The sequence below is a fragment of the Orbicella franksi genome, chromosome 2 (genome assembly GCF_964199315.1).
Source record: "Orbicella franksi chromosome 2, jaOrbFran1.1, whole genome shotgun sequence".
Lineage (NCBI taxonomy): Eukaryota > Metazoa > Cnidaria > Anthozoa > Scleractinia > Merulinidae > Orbicella > Orbicella franksi.
Window position 1 is genome coordinate 3,520,394 of NC_138146.1, and position 22,929 is coordinate 3,543,322.

At 38.1% G+C, this 22,929-nt stretch overlaps 1 protein-coding gene and 1 pseudogene across 1 annotated transcript; one reads left to right on the forward strand and one right to left on the reverse strand.

Annotated features, from left to right (window-relative positions):
- The first annotated feature begins 1,163 nt into the window (after window positions 1-1,163).
- On the forward strand, window positions 1,164-13,317 carry LOC145467283 (astacin-like metalloprotease toxin 1; annotated as a pseudogene).
- Window positions 13,318-13,330: 13 nt separating this feature from the next.
- LOC145477502 (protein-lysine N-trimethyltransferase SMYD5-like) lies at window positions 13,331-22,874 on the reverse strand. Its single transcript, XM_081455535.1, has 11 exons — window positions 21,984-22,874; window positions 21,036-21,157; window positions 20,627-20,696; window positions 19,747-19,851; window positions 19,119-19,181; window positions 18,653-18,723; window positions 18,207-18,316; window positions 16,014-16,070; window positions 15,401-15,495; window positions 14,993-15,063; window positions 13,331-14,410 (listed from the first exon to the last, which is right to left on the reverse strand). Exons 1-11 carry the CDS (start codon window positions 22,320-22,322, stop codon window positions 14,302-14,304), a joined length of 1,212 nt encoding a protein of 403 aa, XP_081311661.1. The 5' UTR covers window positions 22,323-22,874; the 3' UTR covers window positions 13,331-14,301.
- Between the last annotated feature and the right edge of the window lie 55 nt (window positions 22,875-22,929).

The window sequence follows — 22,929 nt, forward strand, 5'->3', positions numbered from 1 at the left end:
GGTATTCAACAGTTATAAACAGAGTTTGATTACCAAAAGATTACCCAAGTGTTACAATCTAAAATCAGTCTGGTTTCCTTAATTGATTCAGAAGAAGAGATTGTAATCACCGGCCAAATTTTCGTAGGAAACAGTTTCTTTGAACTCAGTAAGGTATTGATAATAAAAGCTGTGAAGCTCTCCCAACAAGCAAACTAGTTTCGCCCAAACAGTATTGAGGTGATTTTTGAACTGTTTATTTTAGGATTTGAGAAAGTCCCACCTCTTGACGAGAACTTACATTACTGATATAGGTCCTACTAGTTTATTTCCTGCATTTGAGCAGCTGAAACTACCTTCGTTATTTATATGCACCTTCATTGTAAACAGTCGATTTTCATGACGGAAAAAGTACCGTATTATAACGATCCTTAATCTCACTTATCTGAGAAAAGCGAAGCTGGTAACCATCGAATACGTGAGTAATTTTGGTTTTCTAAACTTCTGCTTTTAATGAAACCAAGTTCATAATACTAGTTGAAACTACACATTGTAAAATCAGTATAGCAGCAACATTTAGAACGACAGGCACAACTTATAAGATCTTCCCTTAAGTCACAAATCAGCAGTATTTTGAACTTTGTTTTCGTTTTGGAAATAGTGTTGTTTTGAACATATATTAATAAGAACCCGGAACATAACGTCCAGGTTGAGAAAGGCCTAATCGGTTTAAGAGCATTGTTTCGTAGCGTAATAAAGACTAAAACGAGTCTTCATATACAGTTTATAAGCTCAGTTGTCGTTTCAAAATTGTGGTAAAAATTGCAAGTGTACCTCCGTGCTCACATTCAGTTTGGGGCAGAGGATAGGGACAGAAAACGTGTGTAAAAGGTAGAGATGCTAAGAAAAATGCAAGGAAAGTGGAGAAAGATTGTTCTATAAGCTCCCGCTCGCAAGTACATGACTCGTTCGCTTACATTTTGCCGTCATGTGACACTCATCTCTGGGAAGAGTACCCGATCTTTTCTTTTCAGTTTTACTTCTTTTCAAGTCTCCTACAACTGGACCGAAGCCGAATGTTTATTTCAAGCAGTAATTTGCAGATCAGCGTATTAGTCCCTTAGCTGTTTAAAGAAAAGACAAATATATGGGATGACAATTTTGTATGTTTTCTAACCGAACCGATGGAAATGATACCTTTCAGAGCTATGTTTATGTTGCTGGTCTCCGCTATGGAAGCGACCTCAGTTGAGCGTGTACCTTACGGTGTGTGGAGGTTTTTAGTGTTATTTTATAAGTGTAAAAGTAATGCCCATAAAATTAAATTTTGCGTTTAAACCGGCGGTAAATCACGAAAGTTGCGATCCTAGAGGCCTAGGAAAGCACAGCAGGGATTTCAAAAATCAAAAGTGACGACTTTTGTATCATTTGAAGGTAAATCAAACAGGAATGACGAATTCCACAGTGTAACTAGGAAAAAGATGTTTATTAAAAGACTGTGGCCGTACTTGTTAAAACTAAGAATGTAGGTTTTGTTGAACTTTTTTTCACTTTTTTGAGGAAAATATCAACGTCCCAGGCCACGTATTGTACGGTGACATGATCCCAAACCCTGCAAGAGCTGGCCATAAAAGGAGGAAATGGCCAAATGGAATAATGTACTATGTATACCACAGCTCCATTGGTAACTGATATGACTGATGCAATTGCATTATTTTTCATTGACAGTGTCCACATATTGAATTAGTGTAAATAGAATGAGTGAATAAGTATAATTATCAACTACTTCGAGAGGCATACTATTAGGGGTTGAGGTTTTTGTCGGGGACAAAAACTGATATTTTTTTGTCAATAATGTTAAATCGTGAGGACAGTTTTTTAAGTTTGTTGTGGGCATAATTCTACGTAACGTTTCTTTTGAAGGATTTTCTGAAGTAGCCGTAGGTCGTGTTATGTATATGAAAGGCTGGAGATGAATCTTGTGTGTGTAGCTAGAAGCTTTCTTTATACTTTGAGCTGAGGGATACAACTAAATTTTATTTCAGTTGATGTTCTCTCCTAGCAAATGAACCTCAGGCTGTTCGAGTGATAAAGGAAGTCATGGCATACTATGAGCGAGTGACTTGCATCAAGTTTAGAAAAAAGACAAACCAGAGATGTTTTCTCCAGTTTACAAGAAGGAACGACTAGTAATACAGGATACTTTATGGTAGAGACTGATCAGTAATATTCCCACATTCGCTTCGAATGCCCTCGACAACAGTGGGCATATTGTAACTATTTGACATGTTTGACTACCTTAGCGGTGCTCAAAATGAAATACTCTGTCCCACTCTTAATCTGTCTCTATTGATTAAAATCGTAACTTATAACTAGGTGGCAGAAACAACAATTTGGCCGTATTTGCTACTGAGCACCTATTTTCGATTTACTCCGCAGAGCTGGCTGCTCATCTAATGTTGGAATGATCTGCTGGCAAGGACGGCAACATCTAAATCTGGCGAAAGGTTGTTGGGATAAAGGTGTCGTGATTCACGAAATAGGTGAGAAGAAACCGGTGACACTATAAGCTAAGACAGCTATGGGATCTGAGCAAAACATGTATCGCCCATAACATCTTTAACAAATAATTCACTGTGACAAAGGAATATAAACTTTACTGTAATGATTCGATTTAGCACCCTCCTTCCAATAAACGCCCCCTTTCTAAGAAGCGCTCCCCTCGAGTGCTTTTTGTAATAAGCGCCCCTGTTCCAATAAGTGCCCCCTCTTAATAAGCGTCCCATTCTAATCAGAGCCCCTTTCCAATACGCCCCCTTCCAACAAGCGCCCCTTGCTAATTAGCGCTCCCCCTTGAGTGTAGTTTTTGTGATAGCTCCCCCCCCCACCATTCCAATAAGCGCAGCCTATTCCAATTCCGTCTGAAGGTAATCACATTATGACAAGCAGCTCAGGGCCCATATTGAAACAGTTTAGGGTAAAGTATCTGTTTTTTTACATTAAAGCATTGCACCATATTCAGGTATATGTTCAAAAAGAAATCGAAGCGCCTTTCCTTAAAGTGCCTATGAAGTAAAAAATAATTGCTGCTGATTTGAAAGGCTTTTCAAAGTAAAGAAGAATGGCGTTTTCCATTTTGGAATATCTTTTTTTGTTTTAGAGATATTCACGCTTTTGTATTATAAGTGATGACGTCATAGGTGGTTCTACTAAAGCAGTTCAACACTCAATCAAGAATATCTCTAGAAATATTAAAGCAGTGTTCTTTAAACTTGGCACCAGAAATGTACATCACAAAAGAAACAAAATGACACCTGTCGTGCCATCGCCATGACAACAGTTATGCCGCTGGTCCTGTTTTAATTAAAACTAACATTACCAGATTTTATCTTAAACAAGGATCATCCACTCCCAACAATCTAATGGGGAGAGTTAAGACAATATGGGAATCATGTGCGTTCCCAGCAAAACCCTCTGTCCCTTTTCGAAGGGTTGCAAATTGGCATATTTGGTTTTTCACAGAAAGAGACTGGAGCCAAAAGTGTTGCCATGGCAACAACACAGAAGGTGTCATTCTGTTTCTTTTGTGATGCACATTTGTGGTGCCAAGTTTGAAGAACACTGCTCCAATATTTTTTTTTTTTTTTTTTTTTAATTTTATTTGTTATCTGCATGTGCTTACAGGTACAGTATTTACATAGTTACAAGTGCTAATTATTGTGTATAAGTAATATAAGTGTGATTACAAGTACAGTATTTACATTGTTACAAGAGCAGTATTTACATTATTACAAGTGCTAATTATAATATATAAGTAATATAATATAATGTAATATAATATAATATAATATAATATAATATAATATAATATAATATAATATAATATAAGTGTGTTTACAAGTACAGTATTTACATTGTTACTAGTGCCAATTAAAATATTTACTGAGTGAAATAGGTGTGTATACAAGTACATGTCGCTTATAATGCTTTGGAGGAGGGGTGTTTTTTCCTATTTAATTATTAAGAAAGATGTTCTATTCTGTATTTGGTTAACACTTTATCAACGAAAGTGGAGAGGTGAATAGCTTTGTTTTGCATCTTACAAGTAGATGTAGATGTAGAATCTCATAAACAAGATCGTATAATTAAATTTCTTTAATAATGTTTTATCGTATGAGCCGGGCATGATGCCAAATAGTTTTTCTTCTATTGTTGGACTAAAATTCGAATTATTGACAGCATTAAACCAGTCGATGACGTTTTTAACAAAGCTCTTAACAAATTCGCAATCATTAAATGTGTGGTCGATTGAATCATGTTCAGCGCAATAGAGGCATTCATCATCCGTTTTGATTCCGTATCTAAAAAGTTCCTTTTTTGTTACAACAATTCTATGAATAAGTTTGAATTGAAATTCTTTTAATTTTGTTCCCTTACAAATGTTTTTCAGCGAGGAAAATATTTTTTCCCATGTCTCCCCATCCAACTGCATGGTTTGATTCCATTTCGTTGGGCCAGTTTGACACCTCGTGTGAATTTTTTTGTTAATTAAACAATAGAAGTCCCTAGTTTTGGCTTTGACTAAGTTAATTTCTGTCAAGTCGTCTAGTTGGAAAAGAGGGTTGTTCTCGATGTATGGTTCGCTTTTTGGTGGTAATGTGTTTTTCGCTTTTGTGGCTAGATGCTTCGGTATCGCACTTACAACTTGATAAAATTGGAGAAAGTTTGTTTTGCAAGCGAATTTGTTTTTAAATTCTTGATAAGACATAAACTGGCCATTGTTGTTCAACAGGTCTTGTATGAAAAGAATGTTGTTGTTAAGCCATTCACTGATGAAAATGAGCTTCCCTCCAACGAGGATTTCTTTGTTATTAAATACGATCATATCCTGTCCTCTGTCATAGTTATACAAGGTTTTCAATTCATTAAAAAATTTTAAAATGTCTTTATAAAAAGATGGCAAACCGTCGATATATTTTGTGTCGTAGTTACATCTTAAAAGAAAGCTCAGACCGCCGTATTTTCCTAGATAATGGTCTGGAACAGTTTTCCAGTTTTTTCTTCCCGGTGCGAAAAGTCTCGGAATCCAAGCTAACCTCAGTGCCTTTATCATAGTTTCTACATCGATCATACGTATACCCCCTTTATCTCGATCTTGATAGAGCCCTTCTCTTTTTATTTTGTCTTTTTTGTTTTTCCATAGAAATCTAAACAGTTTTGTTTTGATTATTGGTATTATTTCTTGAGGTACATTGAGATTTGATGCTGAGTAAACGAGTTGTGATAGTGCCAGAGATTTTATGATTAGTACTCTCCCAAATAGTGTAAGGTCACGTGCCCTCCATAGGTCCAGATTTGTTTGCAATTTTTGTAACTTGTGGTTGAAATTATGTTGGTTATTTCCTTTTTCGTCGTACGAAACATGGATTCCTAAGATTTTAACCGGGTTATGTAACCATTTCAGTTGTAATGGATTGCCCTTATTATTTTTCAATTTTCCCAACCAGAGCGCTTTTGTTTTCTTCCGGTTTAATTTAAGGCCTGCTAGCGTACCAAAGTTATCGATTATTTCTAAGGCCTTTTCGACAGAGGCCAGGTCAGCACACAAAAGATTTGTATCATCTGCATACTGGCTCAATTTCAGTTCTTTTCCTAATATTTCAATTCCTTTGACGTGTAGGTCTTGTCGGATTTTATTGGCCATTATTTCTGCTGAAAGAATAAACAAATACGGGGATAGTGGGCACCCCTGACGGACTCCTCTAGACGGCCGAAACCAGTTTGTCAAAAAACCATTGTTTGATGCTGCACTCTCTATGTTGGTGTAAAAGGTGCTAACCCATTTTTGAATACTCGTACCGAAATTGAAGACATCCAGTGTTCTCATTATAAAGGGCCATTCAAGTGAGTCAAAGGCTTTTCTGAAGTCTAGAGACACTAGAATACCTGGGATGTTATGCCTCTTAGTATATTCCATAATGTCGATTATGAGGCGGATATTTTCCCCAATATAGCGCCCTTTTATAAACCCGGTTTGGTCCGAGTTTATTAGCTTTGGCAGCGAAGTTTCTATTCTCCTAGCTATGGGCTTAGTTGCTATCTTGCAGTCAACATTAAGTAAAGTTATTGGTCGCCAGTTCGATAAAGCTAACAGGCAGCCGTCCTCCTTTGGTATAAGAGTAATGATACCTCTTCTTTGGGAGATGGAAAGCTCATTTGTTTCATAAGCTTCATTGAAGCTTTCGACGAGATTATGTCCAAGCAGTTCGAAAAAAAACTTATAAAATTCTACCGTAAAACCATCCTCACCTGGAGACTTGTCATTTTGGAAAGTTTCTAAAACCTGTTTACATTCGTCGTACGTTAAAAGGCCTTCGAGTTCATCTCGCTCTTCATCAGAAAGCTTAGGCAGGCGCAATTCCTGAATAAAGCTATCGTATTCCTCCTGTGTTGCGCTAGATGCTGATGTGTATAAATCATTAAAGTAATTTTCAATAGCGTCTAAAACCTGGGTCTCGCTTTTAATAATCGTTTCATCCTCCATCCGTAGTTGAGATATAGTCTTTTTATTGTAGTTTCTTCTCTCTAAGTTAAAAAAGTATTTGGTGGGGCGCTCACCTTTTTCCACCCATCTACACCTTGATCTAAAGATTGCTGCCTTTCCCTTCTTGGTGTATATTGTTTGAAGTTCTGTTTTGAGATCCTCAAATTCGTTTAAGACCTGATCAATGTCAGGGGAAAGAAAATTATTACAAATGAACTCATCTAACACCTGAAGTCGACGTGTTATTTCCATTTCCCTACAATTTGTTGATTTTGCTAAATTTTTGCTGAAAGAGATGGTTGCTGCCCTAATTTCCATTTTGAGCATCTCCCAAAAAAGCCGTTTGTCGGTTAACTTGGAGTAATAAGAGCAAGTTTGAAAATATGTTTTACGTATTTTGTTGACATAATCTTCATTATTCAACAGAGAGTTATTAAATTTCCAGAGTCCGCGTCCTCTAGGTGTTTCATTAGACAAAGACAATGATATGTAAATTGCTTTATGATCAGGCGCTATAGCAGGATAGATTTCACTCTTTTTGACGCATTGTGTCAAGTTTTTGGCCACCAAAAAAATGTCTATCCTGGATTTTACTTTTAAAACTTTAGATTCGTAAGAATACTTGCGCAATTTTGGATGTCGTTCTCTTTGAATGTCCACGAGATCTAGTATCTCCATACTAGTCAGGACTAAATTTCTATAATTGGTTGCTTTCCAGGGCTTGCCACCAATTTTATCATTCTTTGATAAAGTGCAATTCCAGTCGCCACCTACGATCAGTGTAGTCAGTTCTGATTTGTCTATAAGACAATTATTTAGTTCTTGCAAAAATTCTAGTTGTTCACCTTGATTGTTTGGGGCGTAAATATTGCAGAGCGATAGCATTAAAGAGTTGATAAAAATAGTAATTAACACGATTCTTCCGAACTTGTCGCTGAAAGAATACTCGATTTTGTCTTGCACCGAGGGATGGATCAGAATGCAAACACCTTTGCTGTGTTTGGTGCCATGGGAAAAGAATATTTTACCTCCCCATTCATTTCTCCAAATACTTTCATTGTTCACCTCTGAATATGTTTCTTGTAGAAAATAGAGTTTCGATTTTTGATCTTTAAGGTACGAAAAAATACTCCTCCTTTTACTTTGCTCTCTTAATCCTCTTATGTTTAACGATGTAATGTCATAAGTTAGCTTGTTAGACATGCAGAAAACTGAAAATTATGGTAAATTAATAAAGAAATAAAGCGAACACGAAAAGAAAAAAAAGTAAACAAAAACTTATTTAAGAGTTTTCCTTCTGGCCTCTCGGACACCTGGTTCCTGTCCCCACCTACAAGTCTAAGAGTACATCATACTACTGTGGTTACCTTAGAGATTCTCCAGGTCAGTTTTTTCATAGATTCTGATCGGGCTTCCCTCCGGGGAGGTTTTGACGAATATTTTCCCGTCCATTGACCACACGGATGTCAACAAACCATCCTTTCGCTTTTGGTTCGCCTGTTTAAGGATATCCCGCCTGTAGGATGTTAGGTTCTCGTTTAGGTAGATTCGTCCTGATTCTGCTCTAGTTGCCGCTGTTGAGTCGGGATATAGGTCAGAGACGCGGACATGTTTCAACTTGGCTCTCCCCTTGTACATTCTTGTTTTCGCTTTATGGCTTTGAAACCTTACAATAATTGGTTTTACACCTTTCAGGTGGAGCTTGTGTGATATTTCGATGTCGTTTGGATTTATATCCACGTCTAAAGCCTTGGCGAGCTTAAGGACAACCTCCTCGGTTGAGGTGTACGCGGATTCCGGGACTCCGTGGATTTCGAGTGAGTTTTTTCTAGTATATTGTTCCAGTGCGTCTTGGAGATCGTATAATTCTGCGATTTCCGCTTCTTGGTCGTTGTTTTTTTTTCTCGCTGCGGCTAGCTGAATTTCCAAATCGTCTTGTTGTTTCTGACACTTGGCTAAGGCGGTTTTAACGTTGGTAAGCTCACCTTTCTGTTGCAAGAAGGCGTTCCGTAGCTCAGCGACCTCGTTGGCGAGTTTTGAGTTTTCATGGAGAATATTGGAGACCGTAATCTGAATATCAACCAACATTTCCTTTAGTTCTAAAAGATTAGTCTCCTCGACACTAGCCTTTGATGCGGTTTCTCGTTGGCGCCAGACAGCGCTTCGTCATTGTTAACCTTAGACGTTATTTGAAGCTCGGCGTCCGCCATGTTCGCACGTTTGGATCCTTGTAGGTCTTGCCTTTATCCGGCATATAGTAGTTTTTATAGAAGTAACCAGCGATTTACTCTATCTTTTGGGGACGATATTGCTCCCTCACAAAGTGTGCGTCCTCACGCTAGCCCCGCGCATGCTCCCTCCCTAGATATATTCTTGATTCAGTGTTTTACTGTTCAAGTGGAACCACCTATGACATCATCACTTTCCTCATTTGCATAATACAAAACCGTAAATATCTCTAGAACGAAAAAAGATATTCTAAAAAGGGAAACGCCATTCTTCTTTACTTTGATAAGCCTTTCAAAGAAGCAGCAATTATTTTTTACTTCATAGGCACTTTAATTCCTTAAGCTACTTGGAGTAAATTAGCGCCCGGGCACTACATTGAATCATTACAGTTTCTATATATAGTGAGGACAATGATATAGCATTTATGGAAAGTTTTCGTGTCCCAAGGTTTTGCGCATGCACTGTGTTGTTCTTTCCGTGTAATCATGTAACAGATATTTTCACCAGCTCAGTCCCGTGCACTCTTCTTTGTTCTTTATTTTACCGCTGTTTCTAAATAGTGATCTGTTAACTGTGTTTCCATCAGCACACGCCCTTGGCTTTTTACATAAACAGGACAGACCGGATCGTGATCAATATGTGAGAATTCGTAAGGAAAACCTACAGGATGGTGAGTAGCCGTCATTTGTTGATTTTATTTGCTGACTAAACAGCAACAATTTTTTTTATTGTTTGCTTTGTATTTTCAGTTTCTGTTTTGAGTAAATAATGACAATGGAAATGACGATGAAGGCTTGGAGGTACAGCCGTGGTCTCGACTATGGATCTAGCGTTCCGGGTTCGAGTTTTAGCCGGGGAAATCGTGTTGCGTTACTCTCACAGTGACTCCTTCTACCAGGCGTATACATGGGTACCGTCGAATTAAATGCTGGGGGCCAGTGGGGTAGCCCTGCGGCGGACTAGCATCACATCCAGGGAGGAGCTGAAATACGCCTAGTCTCTTCATGCTGCTGAAACCGGAAATAAGCGCCGCCCTGATGGGCCACTTGGCTTGCATGCAGACTTAACTTTTTTTTCATGTTGCTGACGACGACAATGATGGTGATGATGACGATGACAAGTTTAATTATCAATGAAAATACTCATGAAGTCATTGTATGCAAAAAGTCAATTTTGCTGACAATGACGCACCATATTCCCAGTCTGTATAGTTAGATTGTTAAATTCTAGTGGAATGAACTCCCCAAATAATACCTCAGAGATTGTACACACCGCATCACAATCCTTAAACTTGCCGATTTGATATCCAGTTTCTGCAGCTCATAGCATTTAGACCGTTACATTGATTCCTTTTTTAGGTTGGAAAACCGTGTTAAATAAGCCCAACGACATGTGGAATTACGACACCAGTGGAACCCCTCATGACTACCCGAGCATCATGCATTATACAAAGACTGCCTTTGCTAAGACAGGCTACGATGGTAGACTGCTAACAACGATTGAAGTGAAGGACACATCTGCAAGTTCTTTCTGAAAGTGTTACTATGACGAAAATCTCATCTTTCATGCAAATCTAAGCTAGTTTAAAGCATAGACAATTAGTCTGTGTGACAAGAAAAATGCTGCTTACCATTGTCAAATATCTCCTTTTGTTCTAGAGATATTCAATTTTTTTAAATAAGAAAGTTAGCCAATTGCAAGTGATGATGTCATACACTCAACCGAATTTTGATCAAATATGATAAACAAGGATATCTCAACCAATTTGTATCAGAAATGTTTGATTCTTTGCAGTAAGATTCTATTACAGGTGCTCAACAATATAAGCTGAACATTTCTGTTACCATGGCAACATACTAGTATCCAGACCTCCCGATATTAAAGGCTTTTCTGGCCACCTTTGGTGTTCCATATTGATTTTTGTCAATGGTTCCTCGTCTGCATGATCTTGGAAGCATATAAATATGTTTGGAGAGTCCATCGCCTTGTTCAATGTTTTTCGAGCTGAAAATCACTAAAATATTGAAATCAGGTTGGAGGGCACTGGAAAAGAGTGGGTTCTCAAATTTACCGAGATAGCGCTATTTATAAACTTGATAAAATACTTGGTTGCGTGTATGACATCATCAGTCATAACATTTGCATATTTTACACATTTTTTAAAATTAAATATCTCCGGAGGCAGTGCAGATATTTGCAAACGGTAAACAGCGTTGTTTATTTGAAATTCTATGTGATAAACTTAGAAATTGAAGGGGTAAAAGTCCTGAATTTTTAATATTTGGCAAGCCAAATCTTGAATTTTCAATATTTCAGTAAGCCAAATCTAAAATTTCCAAATCTTCAATTTTCAATATTCGACGAGCCAGATCTTGATATTTTCAATATTTGGCAGGCCAAATCTTGAATTTCCCAATCCTAAATTTGTAATATTTCGCAGCCAAAATATTGAATCTCTAAATCTTGAACTTCCAAATCTTGATTTTCCAAATCTTGAGTTTAATTTCCTAATCTTGAATTTTCCAATCTTGAATTTCCCAATCTTGAATTTCCAAATCTTGAATTTCCAAATCATGAATTTCAAAATCTTGAATTTCGTAATCTTGAATTTCCAAATCTTGACTTTCCTAATCTTGAATCTCTAAATCTTGAACTTCCAAATCTTGAGTTTAATGTCCTAATCCTGAATTTTCCAATCTTAAATTTCCTTAACCTGGATTTCTGATCTTGACTTTCCTTATCATGAATTTCTTAATCCTAAATTTTCAAAGCCTGGATTTCCAAATCCTGAATCCAAATCTTAAATAATTCCCAGATCGTCAATATCTCTCTGACAAGCCGAACCTTGAATTTTAAATTGATCGGTGGTGAATCAGGGTCCTTCAAAAGCCATGAGTCTCGCTGAATTTTCGTCGAATTTTAAGGGTCCTGTAGTCTCCCCAGTTAAAACACTTTAAACTCTGGTCAAAAATATGTCGGGCTCGCAAAGAAAAACAGCATTTTCGCCTTCTAGCAAAGTCTCGCATTTACCGTTCACCACCCTTATTGGTTAAAAATTTCTCCCGATTTCAAATTGTATTTACCTGAGAATGAACCAATGATTAATTTGTCTCACGAAAATTTGGAACGATATCAAAACTGTCAGTCACAAAACTAGAACTTATGTCCCGTCTACTTGAAATGCATCTAAAATAAAAATTTGATGCCTGGCCACTGCGAGATGTCTTGACTTTAGGCTGTGCTCCTCTGTAATTAACCTTTGTTCACCAGACTTCAAATCTTTAATCTTCCTCTACAGTCATGCACCATCTCTCTCCACTTTTCCGATGATTCCATTTTCAAGGATTTTGAAGTAACTACGCCCATAATTAGTTTACAGGCACCATTGGAAACAAGCACGACTTCAGCTGGTGGGATGTAGAGGAGATCAACAGGTTTTACGTATGCAAAGGTAAAGGATTGCCTTTGACCTTTTTTGAACGATCCCGAAACACCTCAGTAACTCTGTGATCCAGAAAATGTATGAATTTACCGCACTACAACTAAAAAGGCAAGATTTTGTTTGAATCTCACACTGCCAATGGCCGAGCCAAAGGTACTTAAAAGAAAGCAATGAAAATAGAGTTCTTTCTCATCAGGTGAAATTTTTTGCTCCTCAAATTTTTTCCCTTCATTTAACAGGGAACATGAAACCCACTACAAAGCCCCCTACGACAAAGACCCCTACAACGAAGCCAACATGCAGTAAGTACAGCACTGTTGCATCGGCTGCTTAAAAAGGCTGTTTTTTTTTTCGAGTTTTTCAATCTACAACTGGCTGGCTAAAAAACTATCATGGCTATTTTTGGGACAAACCGAACTGGTTCCAAATATATCGGATCGAAATATCGGATCGGACAGATCTTTCGTTTACATGGGACTTGCTATCCCTACCTTTCCAGTCTCGACCCGATGTAAAGTTTGGACCTGTTCAACTTTGGAACCGTTTGAAATAGGACCCACACCGTTTAGATGCCTGGAGGGCTTGGTCGTGCAGTTGTAGCTACGTTCACACGGGACCGGACCTCAAATGATCTCACATGAACCCACTCGAGGCCGAGACAGGTTGGAAAACATTTCGGGTATCCTATGCTGTTGATTGACTGTTAGAAATAGCTCCGAGACTTGTTTTGTACGTTAATCCGGTCCAGGATAATCGACATTTAAAATGACGATTTTTTTTTCTAAGAACAACTTCGTAGAGTTAGCCACTCAGATTTTACAATTTTAATAACGTCCGATGTTCGGATGGCCAATGGGACTTATTCGACATACATATTTACAAGTTAATGTCGGAAAATTGATTTCTTTCTCAAGACGCGAGTTTGACTACGATAACACCAAGGAAACACAAATTACTCAGCCCTTTCCGTTTTTCTCAGGTTGTACATATTTTGATAAGGACAGCAGACGTCACGATTGGCCAAGTTACTGCAGCTGGCACTCGTACGTGAGAGCAAATTGCAACAAGACCTGCAATCTGTGTTGAAAAGGCAGCAGAGTCAGTTATAAAGGGTAAAACACATTACTAATGCCCTGTGATTAGTGTTTTAATTCGATCTCATTATAAACACTATATATATAAAAAAAATTATATGCACTGATTTTCGGTGAAAAGCTGATCACAGCACTCCAGTTTTAAGACGTAACAAATTTTACTCTGGCTTCTGCACGAAATGTTCTCTTTTCCTTCTTTTCCCTTCTCGTAGGTCCATTGCGTCTTGCAGACACTGGATGTGATGCCACACATGACGACTATGTGAAGCACAACAAAAATGCTATAAAGAAAACAACCTGGGTTTTCAATGGACTGGACATAAATAAGGGGAGGGTCTCCTTGATCCACAATGTTTATGTTGTCATTTTCTGCTTGCCTTTACGGTTTTTGCCTCGTGACGGTAACTACTGAGCGCGTGCCAAAAAGCGAAAATTCCACAAGTTAATTCAAATCGTATGTCTCTCTTGTAATTCTTGGTTTGTACTATGAAATTACCCACACCACAAACCGAATTACAATGTATTGCCTTATCAAAATCGCAAAACTAAGTTCTCATCAAACTTTCAAGTAATTATAACTCTGAAGTAATTTTCAAAAGTCAAAGCACCGTTAAGACCAGATCTGGTACTTCGGGAGAGTTTCTCTCTTGCCAGAGACTTGACGGTAATATACGCATAATAAGAGAGCAACGTTTTATGCCCGGCACATTGGCCAAAATGGCGAAAATGAAACCGAAAACTACTAACACCAAAGTAGGTATTTGTTTTCAGGAAGAGGAAGTTCATGTTTCTTAGAAACATGGCTTGAGTGTGAAGAGACGATCCACTGTTTTTTTTTTTTATTATTATCCGTTTGTGAAGTTCGAACAAAAAGCCGCTCTCTTGAATAATTTGGTGAGTTTAGTCTCAGAAAAGGGGAAAACTTAAACGATTTCCAGCAGAAATCTGGTACTGCTCAAACTGTATAGCCACACTTGAACACTTCACAATACAAGTGAAGAATAAGGTTATTGTCAGGAGTCTTCTTCCATAGAATCTTCCTCATCTTCACTTGATGTCACATCTGGGTCCCCAGCTTGAGATTCACATTTTGGACAGGTACAACTGAATAGATAATTTTCCCTAAAAATAGTGAAAGAACACATTTACATCACAGTCAGTTATGACGCCCGGTAAGTTAACAAGGCAACAAACTATACTGAGTTGAGCTATGAAATCAAAATGTTTCGATTGGACACGCCAAAACGGATTTTTTTGAGCCAGGTCAAGGCTAAGAAAACGGAAAGGAACCTGTACATGCAACAAAGACCTCGGTTTCGCTGAGCTTCAGGATCATGACCCTTTATTGACTTAAAAAGTAAAATATACACGAAAAATTCTCGGAAACTTGAAAGCAATAACTCAATTTTGGAAACTTTGGTACTTGTGGTCTTACAATTTTATATGGATGTATGTGAGAGTTTCGTGCAGTTTAAAACTATTTACAATTAGCCAGAAAAAAAAAAAAAAAACTGGGAAAGTAAATTCAAGGACCTTTGAGTACCATTGTACTCTACAGTAACTCTTCAAGGCCTTGCGTACAGATCACCACAGTTCTGTTGGTTACTGTGCGTGGTTAACCTTCATTCAAGTTCTTTTGAATTTGTTTTTCTTTGTGCATCTCCACAGTTTACCAATTAAAAGTGACACATCTTTTATCAACACCTGAGTAGTTGTTGTCTTGTGTGACGGCTTCTCTCTCTGTCGCACTCACCAAGATAACAAATGACGATTTCCTGCAAAAATTTAAATCACTTTTAGTAGTAACAAACTTTAAGAAGACTGAAATAAGCAGCATTTTGGAGAGGTACGAAATACCAAGGGTTGTGCAAAAAAGAGGAACGCTAGCAGGGAGGGTAGAAAATGTGGACCATCACTTGGATTCGACTGAAACTGAGGTGACCCGTTCTTTTCATTCTTATTGACGATCGGACGTATTCTAGGTGTATCGGATATTGCTTTTATCGGGTGTGTCGGACATGCTTTAACTTATGTAACGGTTTAGAATTAAAGCAAGATAATGATCGTAAGAAATCATTACTCGTTAATAGAGTGAAATTCTAGTACATGTACCTCGCCTGTTTGAATACTGCTGAGTGCCTTCAAAGCTAGGGTTGAGTTATTATAGGGGAAAGTAACCTCTGCGTTTGGTTCGCAGCTGTGGTTACCTATCCAAAAAAATCAACAATAGAATTTCACCGAGAAGAATAAAACTTATCGACGTCACAAAAGTACACCATTTGTAAAACTGGTGAGCACTATTGTAAGAAAACGCAAGGACATTACAATACAAACACCATACACTGCAATGGTCAGATGGAAGATTACACGCCATCAACTGGAGAGGAAAGCACAGCGCAGCAAAGGTGAAAAAGAGATAAATAAGAGACAACTGGCGCGAGGAAAGTGAAAAAAAAAGACTTTCTTGGGTCTATCTGTGGAAAGAGTTAGAATCTACCACCATAACAGTCTTAAGGACCACACACATAAAAATCAATACTGATTGAAAGTTTCAACCTCATCCACGAGGTTTGGCAATTTTAAACATTTCAAAAGAGGATCGACTTTTTACGATTCAAATTGGAAGTAGAACGTAAAATTCCGCAGTGTTGACGTTTGGTGTTCAAACTTGAATAAAGCTTTAAGAGTACTGCAGCTAGTTTACCACTGATGATATAACACTCACAAGAACTTTGAAGAGCATATAGTCCTGAACCTTCACAGTTTAGAAACTGGCCAGAAACTGTAAAAAAAAAATAAAAAAAATAAATAAATAAAAGAATGAAAAAGGCTTCATTAACACTACTTGCGAATAATTTCGGTGATTTTAATTTCCGACAAAAAAAGTGTCCGAAAATAAAACCGTTCGAACTTTTTAATCGTCGAAAATTTCAAACGTCCGAAATATTTACAGTACAGTACAAAACTTTAGGTAGCTACAAAGCTCTTAGTTTCCTTTATGAGGCGAACTCTAGTTGAGACACTGCTTGAGATAAGTAACGGTTTGATATAATTTGTGTTATTTTTCACGTCGGTGTACCTATAAAACCTTGAGGGTGCAGTAAAACAATTATTTTTACAGGTGTTGGTTCAGTCTAATTTGTGTTTTGTGGGCGTAAACTTATTTAAGCTATGTTTCTGCAAAGTGTCCGAAATTTGTCCGAAATGAGATCAAAAGTGTTCAAAAATTAAACGTCCGAAATTTTTTGCAAGTAATGTAATCGTTATTATATCTTGTAAGAGGCACACATGTCCAGATTTCCGGATGGCTGTGTTGCGCCCTCAGTAGGGACCTTAGGGAGTTTTAGCAATGACGGCGGCGACGGCGGGGACGACGCCTTGTAAAAAATGAATTAATATTTTTCCTTCGAATATCGCAACTGTGTAAATCAGTTCAGTACGCCTATCGGTCTAAAAACTTGCTCAGGCTAAACATGCACCAACAGCGTTCAATTCCAAAAGAAGATACGAAAAATTAGCCATTGCGGTTCGCGTTCTCCAAAATACGTAGAATTTAGTCATTTCACGTTGTTGTTTTGCAGAGGACGGCAAAGAAATGTACCAAGATTCAAAACGCACGTGCACAGCTACTGTTCTGCTAATTGTTTGGTGACACTCTCGTCGCCGTCGCCGTCGCCGTCGCCGTCGCCGTCGTGATTTGCTAAAACTCCCTCTTAAGCAAACCACGACGGCAACGGCAACGAGAACGTCACCAAACAAAAAGTTTAATGAGCAGAACAATAGCTGTGCACGTGCGTCATAAATCTTTGTACATTTCTTTGCCGTCCTCTGCAAAACAACAACGTGAAATGACTAAGTTCTGCGTATTTTGGGGAACGTGAACGAAAGTGGCTAATTTTTTGTATTTTCATTTGGAATTGAACGCTGGCGTTACGTATTCAGGTTGAGCAAGTTCTGAGACAAGTAGGCCCACTAATAAATTCACTTTTTACTAGACGTCGTCCTTAGCGTCGCCGTCTTCGTTGCTTAAACTCCCTAGAATCATGGGCAGCGCGGTTGCGCATGGTATATGGTTCGTTTTACTATGCGGTCCATGTGTTCAGACTCTTGGCAGGGTGTTGGCGAACAAAGGATCGGTAAGTTACATTCTGCTTTGAATTTGTCATTTCCAAGATAAGTGTAATCGCTTGTAGAAGTATTCACCAGGGTCACAAACGTTTTGGTGTCGTGTCAAGAGGCAGGCAACGTGCGTTTATGAGCTTATCGGCGCTCTCTCTGAAGCATTCCACTTGCTCTCAGTAATTAAACTTACCAGTCAACTAATGTGTTTAAGAACATTTGCCAACAGAGAGACAGTAGTTACCATGATGACAATGCGGATGAAAAAGTTCACCGAAAACAACGCATTTTAAACATTTTTGTCCGATACAATATCCTATTGCATCAAGATGTAAAATGTACAGGTGCTGCAAGTTGTGGTTTTCTTGCACGTTTTTATATGAACTGACACACAGCATGTAGCCTCCCATACAGTCCTCATTTGGGGAGGAGTGCGTGAGGAGCCCCAAAAACTCATTGTAGGAGGCTTATAATGACTCAATAATGAGAAGGCTATATCTAGCCATCTTGACCTGACAAGCTTGATCAATGTGGATTTATTATTTAGTACAACAAACACCACTTTTCTTGCAGAAGACACTGTGAAAACCGAAGTTGGCAGGATAGTCACCTTTTGACCACTCAGGTGGTCAGTCACAAAGCACAAGATGTGTTCATCTTGCACACTGGTAGATATAGAGTGTATGCATAAAATATCCAATGGTGTGTTTTCTCTAGAGTGGTGATGACAAAAAAGGATAATAACTTGACATGGTGCTGTACGACATCTTTTTGATTCTCACGTTTGGTTTAACCATACCTTTGTCCATTTCCTCATAAAGCTGATCAATGAAAATGTCCAAAGCTTGATGTTCATCCTCGGATATGTCACCGAGGTTTTCAAGATTGTGAACATAGGTACTTAGTGAGCTGCAATTAGAAGTTTTAAGGTGTTAAGTTGAAAGTTAGGTGTGTTATTCATATACAAAAAAGTAATACATGCAACTACCAGCAATATACTAAAATGTTCAAATGTTCAATTGTCCAATTGCAATATGCCAGCAGTAATATGCTCATTGCACTGTGTACATGTGGACAAGAGAGAAAAAACAGACAAAACAAACATGAAATTATGAAGTTCAAGTAACACAAGCTAAGAGAATTATGCCTGATAAAATACCAGGTTTGGGGGCCTCATTTACAGGTAATTCTCATAAAATAGCACAAGACAAAAACAAATAAAAAACAAAGTAAATTAATATGTACCTTGTTCCAATACCTTGTCCATTGGTTCCAATTAATGCCATTAGAGATTGGAACCCCTCAGGCTTAAACCACTAATAAAACAAAAGAAACAAACTTACACAGCCAGCAGTAAATAAAGACAACAATTTACACTCATCAGGCTGGGCAGAAGAGAGGAGATCACTTTCTGTTGTTACATGCAGCAACAGACACTTTGAATTCATATTTCCATCTCTTGAGGATATCTATGTAACAAACTCATTATCTCATTAAGGCAGTAACAGTCATAAGCTTAAAGATTTCTCTTTAAAATTTATATTAATACTGTAGTTTAGGTAATGTACGCTACAAGAGTTAGAGAGCGTACAATGGTCACCGTGATGCAGTTACAGCTGTTGGACATGTAGTTACAGTACAAGCCTGGTTACTTTCAAATTTTCATCAAAGAAGATGACGATTAAAACGTTTACATCTCTTTAAGGTGTACCTCTTCTAACTTCTCATCAAACAGGGCATTAGACATTAGCATTCTAAGAATATCTAATTGTTCCTAGCAAAAAAGAAGAAGAAGAAGGAAAAACATCAAAATTATTGCAGTTTAAGTACATAATATATAGATTTAACAAACATGAATTACTGTAATAAGCCATGCAAATGGTAAGAGACCAAGACCCCCTGAGACCAAGATGATAGCTGTTTGAGGTGTGTACATGTATATCATCATGACAAACAAATACAAGGGACAGTCCAGTCTACGAGGTGGCCCAAAGATAAGTACAACAGTTGGATAGAAATTCTGTTAGTCAGCTGTCTGAGCATAAATGAACATTTTACTTTCACTGCTATTGACAGAACTCTATCATGCCTCTCATAAAGCACCCAAGTGCAATAAATGGCTAAATGGCTGGAGCTCACAAAAAAGGTTTTATTGCCATTACTCCATGTGGACTTGAGAGATCGAAAAGTTGGCCCAAAACAGAGGGAGATGATGGCCAGTTTCCATGGAGCTGTGCTCCTCAGGGAGTGAAAGGGAACGGGCATAAGCCTCAGCACTCCATGTACAGGGAACTATCATGCTTAAACAGATTATGAACTTTGATCCCTTGCCAACAAACCTTAAACTGATCCCCTAATAGTTTGTGAACAATCTGGTCCCCTTTGCTAACCACAGAGTGACAGAAGGATTCAAATGTGTTCTGCACTGCCTGGGGATCTTGTGCCTGAATGTAAACGACAGATGTTTTGAAAGCTTCACTCTTGATATTCAATGCAACGCAGTTGACTGTACAGTAATAGGATGTGCTAATAATTAATGGTCAAACAAGAAGCATGTATTCAATTGGCCTGGGTTACATGACTGTGCGTATAGCATGCAGACTCTCCAAAATAAAACCATTGCAGCTCATGAGAATGGGAAAGAAATATTTGCCATTCAATCAATACTGTATTTTTTCCATTTATAATAAAGCGAAGCGTTTTTTCAAAGAAGTTATGCCTGTTCAATCAAAATCTGTTCCAAACTTTCATCTTACAACTGATTATAAGTTTTCTACCACTTTACATGTCCACCTTTCTGACTTCTGGAGTCCACTTTCAGCACTGTCCACTTTTGCACACAAGGGGTGCTTACCATTTACAAAAACCATCCGGTTGGAAATTTCAGGCATAAACATTAAACAATTAAATGCGACGTCGCGGGAGAGGGAATTGCTATAAAGTATGTCCACATCAGCTAAAGAGACTTAAAAGAGTAGAAAAATAGCATCACCTCAAATCACAGCCCATAATTTCTGCAGCTTCCCAAATGGAATGGCGCGAACCATTTGATTTTCCAACTGGAATTTCCGGTTTTCCCATGTAAATGGTAAGTACCCAAGATGCACCACTTATGCCATTATACACTGATCTGTAGACTCACATGAACATGTATCGATGATAAAATCAATCACCAAACATGTAAAATTCATGTAGCTGACTTTCAATAAAAATACTTACTTGTAAAACTGTTGCAATCATCTGTGCAATAAGCATCACACTAGCAGTTTCAGGAGGGTAATGCATTTTCCTAAAGATTTAAACCAATCTTACATTGGCATTTATTTTTTCTGGGTGGAAATTTTGATTTTTGTCGACCACCACACAACTGCAGACACACAATAAAAGGCACAAGATCTAAATTTCCTCCAATAATATAGTCATTATTGCATATTTTGCTTGAAAATGATGAACGAAAAATTAAAATACTTAAAAGCAAACTGCACCACATTAGGATCTGCATTCATGATCATTTTCAATTGCTAGGATTTCTTAAGACAAAGATCCCTGGGTTGTTGAGCCACCCTCCACAAAAGATCTCAGATAATGTAGTAATGATTCAAATTTTCACGCAGAAGACTGTAACAACCTCCACGCTTCCTGTAGCTGTTCAAGAGGATGGCTAGGATCTCCTTTATTTTCTCCCAAACAAAGCGTTCGGTGATATTGATCCCAAGCAGACTGTCTGCACTCCTCGCTGCAATATTTAACCTGTATTAAATAAAATATTTTCTTAGTACAGTCCTCCACAAAATCTTAAAATCTTTTTTGTTGGAAGGCATAGAGAATCAAAAAGGGAGTTCTAGAGTATTGACGTAAAAAAAAACAGAAATCAGGAAGGGACCAGGGGTGAACGATTTTAAAATTCGAAAGGCTTGGGGTGGGGGTAGAACATTTCTGGAATTTCTGAAGGCAAGGGGGTGGGGGAGGGGGAGAGGGAATTAAATTTGGAAGCCGTCCGTGGTTGGGTATGGATGTTTTCTGGAATCACCGAATATATTGGTTTGGGAGATAAAGAGTTCTTTTGTTTACTTGTTGGCAAGGTTTGAATGAAAAGAATGTTTGCTCATAGATAAATAATATTGTATATTAACTATAGTTAATTATAATCGCTAATTTTGTCAATTGTGTGCATGATAACTCATGGAATTAAATAAAAAAGAGCAACAAACTTTTGCACTCAATTTATCATTCAGTCAGTTAATCAATCAATCAATCAATCAATTAACCCATCGATCGATCAATCAATCAATCAATCGAACGATCAATCAATCGAACAGTCACTTGTTCAACTGATCAATCTTGAAATTGACCAATCCATTGATTGATCGATCGATCGAACAGATATATTTGATAGATCGATCAAATTTATTTGTTTATCAATAACTCAATCATCCAACATTCCTCGTCTTTTCATACCAAAAACTCGTCAGAATCAATGGTACAGTCCCAGTCAGATCTTATCAGATGATCATGTCAGCTATCGTTTGCATTTCTTGAGATCTTGCGCTTTTGAGCATCTCTATGAACAAATTACCTGACAACGATGACAGCTGACGATTTTCTGTCCCAGACGCATTATTTCACAACATTTGGAGGCGTAGGGAAGCTCTAAGCTCGCATTTCCCGAAAGTCTGCGTGCCATTTCTTCAGCTGTTTCCAGGGACTTCAGACAAGCACCGCACGCCGTGTACTTGTATATAGAATTCCATAAAAACTGACTGCAGACCAACGGTTTTTCCTCAAAAATAACCTCTCCTTCTCTGAAATCCTTATTGGCAAACATTCCTTTTCCTTTCTGTTGGTTTACTTGCTCAATAGAGACATTATCAAACGAGAACTGCATATTTCTCGGTTGTGTTGCTGCGGCGGCCATAATGGTTTTTAAGAGCGGGCCCGTGAGAATAAAATTATCAGCGGATTCCTTTTGGGCGGCTACCAAGTTTTGGCGGGAAACTCAAAGGGCGGCGCGGCCGTCACGCCAGCGCGGGAACTTTGTTCAGTAGGGGAGAAGTCAACTTTGGCGTAATTTACTATATAAAAAAGTTGAGAGCAATCAGTTTTAAGCTTTTACGGAAACGGTTTTTATCGTTTTATGACGCTGAAAGCTGAACGGGGCCTTGAGGTTTTCACAGAAGGTGGGAGTTCTCTGCTCTTCTCCTTTCTCCGACTGTCGGGTCGCCTAGCTCGGGGACATCTTCCATGGCGATTCGGAAATGAGTTTATTTATCTTGTCAAGGTAGGCAGATAGATCACCTTTTGTTCAATGATTGACTCATCCGAGCTGCCAGATAACAGAAATTTCAAAATGTTTTGAATCGTACGCTTTTTGACTGGGTACGACCCGACTAGAACCAACCTGTGTGGTTCGGTTTGGGTTTCATTTATAACAGTCTTGTGAGACAGCTGTTTTGAGCTTAGCTTCATATTTTCTTCATAAAAGAAGAAGTTGTCAATTTTTTTATCTCCTCTGAATGGGAGAT

Bases quoted from the DNA above. Each gene is read 5' to 3' on its own strand.
- LOC145477502 (XM_081455535.1), bottom strand. From the start codon at position 22,322: ATGGCCGCCGCAGCAACACAACCGAGAAATATGCAGTTCTCGTTTGAT. The intron at 15,496-16,013 runs GTGAGTGTTATA...TTTTTTGGATAG, and splicing joins ATATGCTCTTCAAAGTTCTT to GTAACCACAGCTGCGAACCA. The intron at 15,064-15,400 runs GTACATGTACTA...AAATTTTTGCAG, and splicing joins GCAGTATTCAAACAGGCGAG to GAAATCGTCATTTGTTATCT.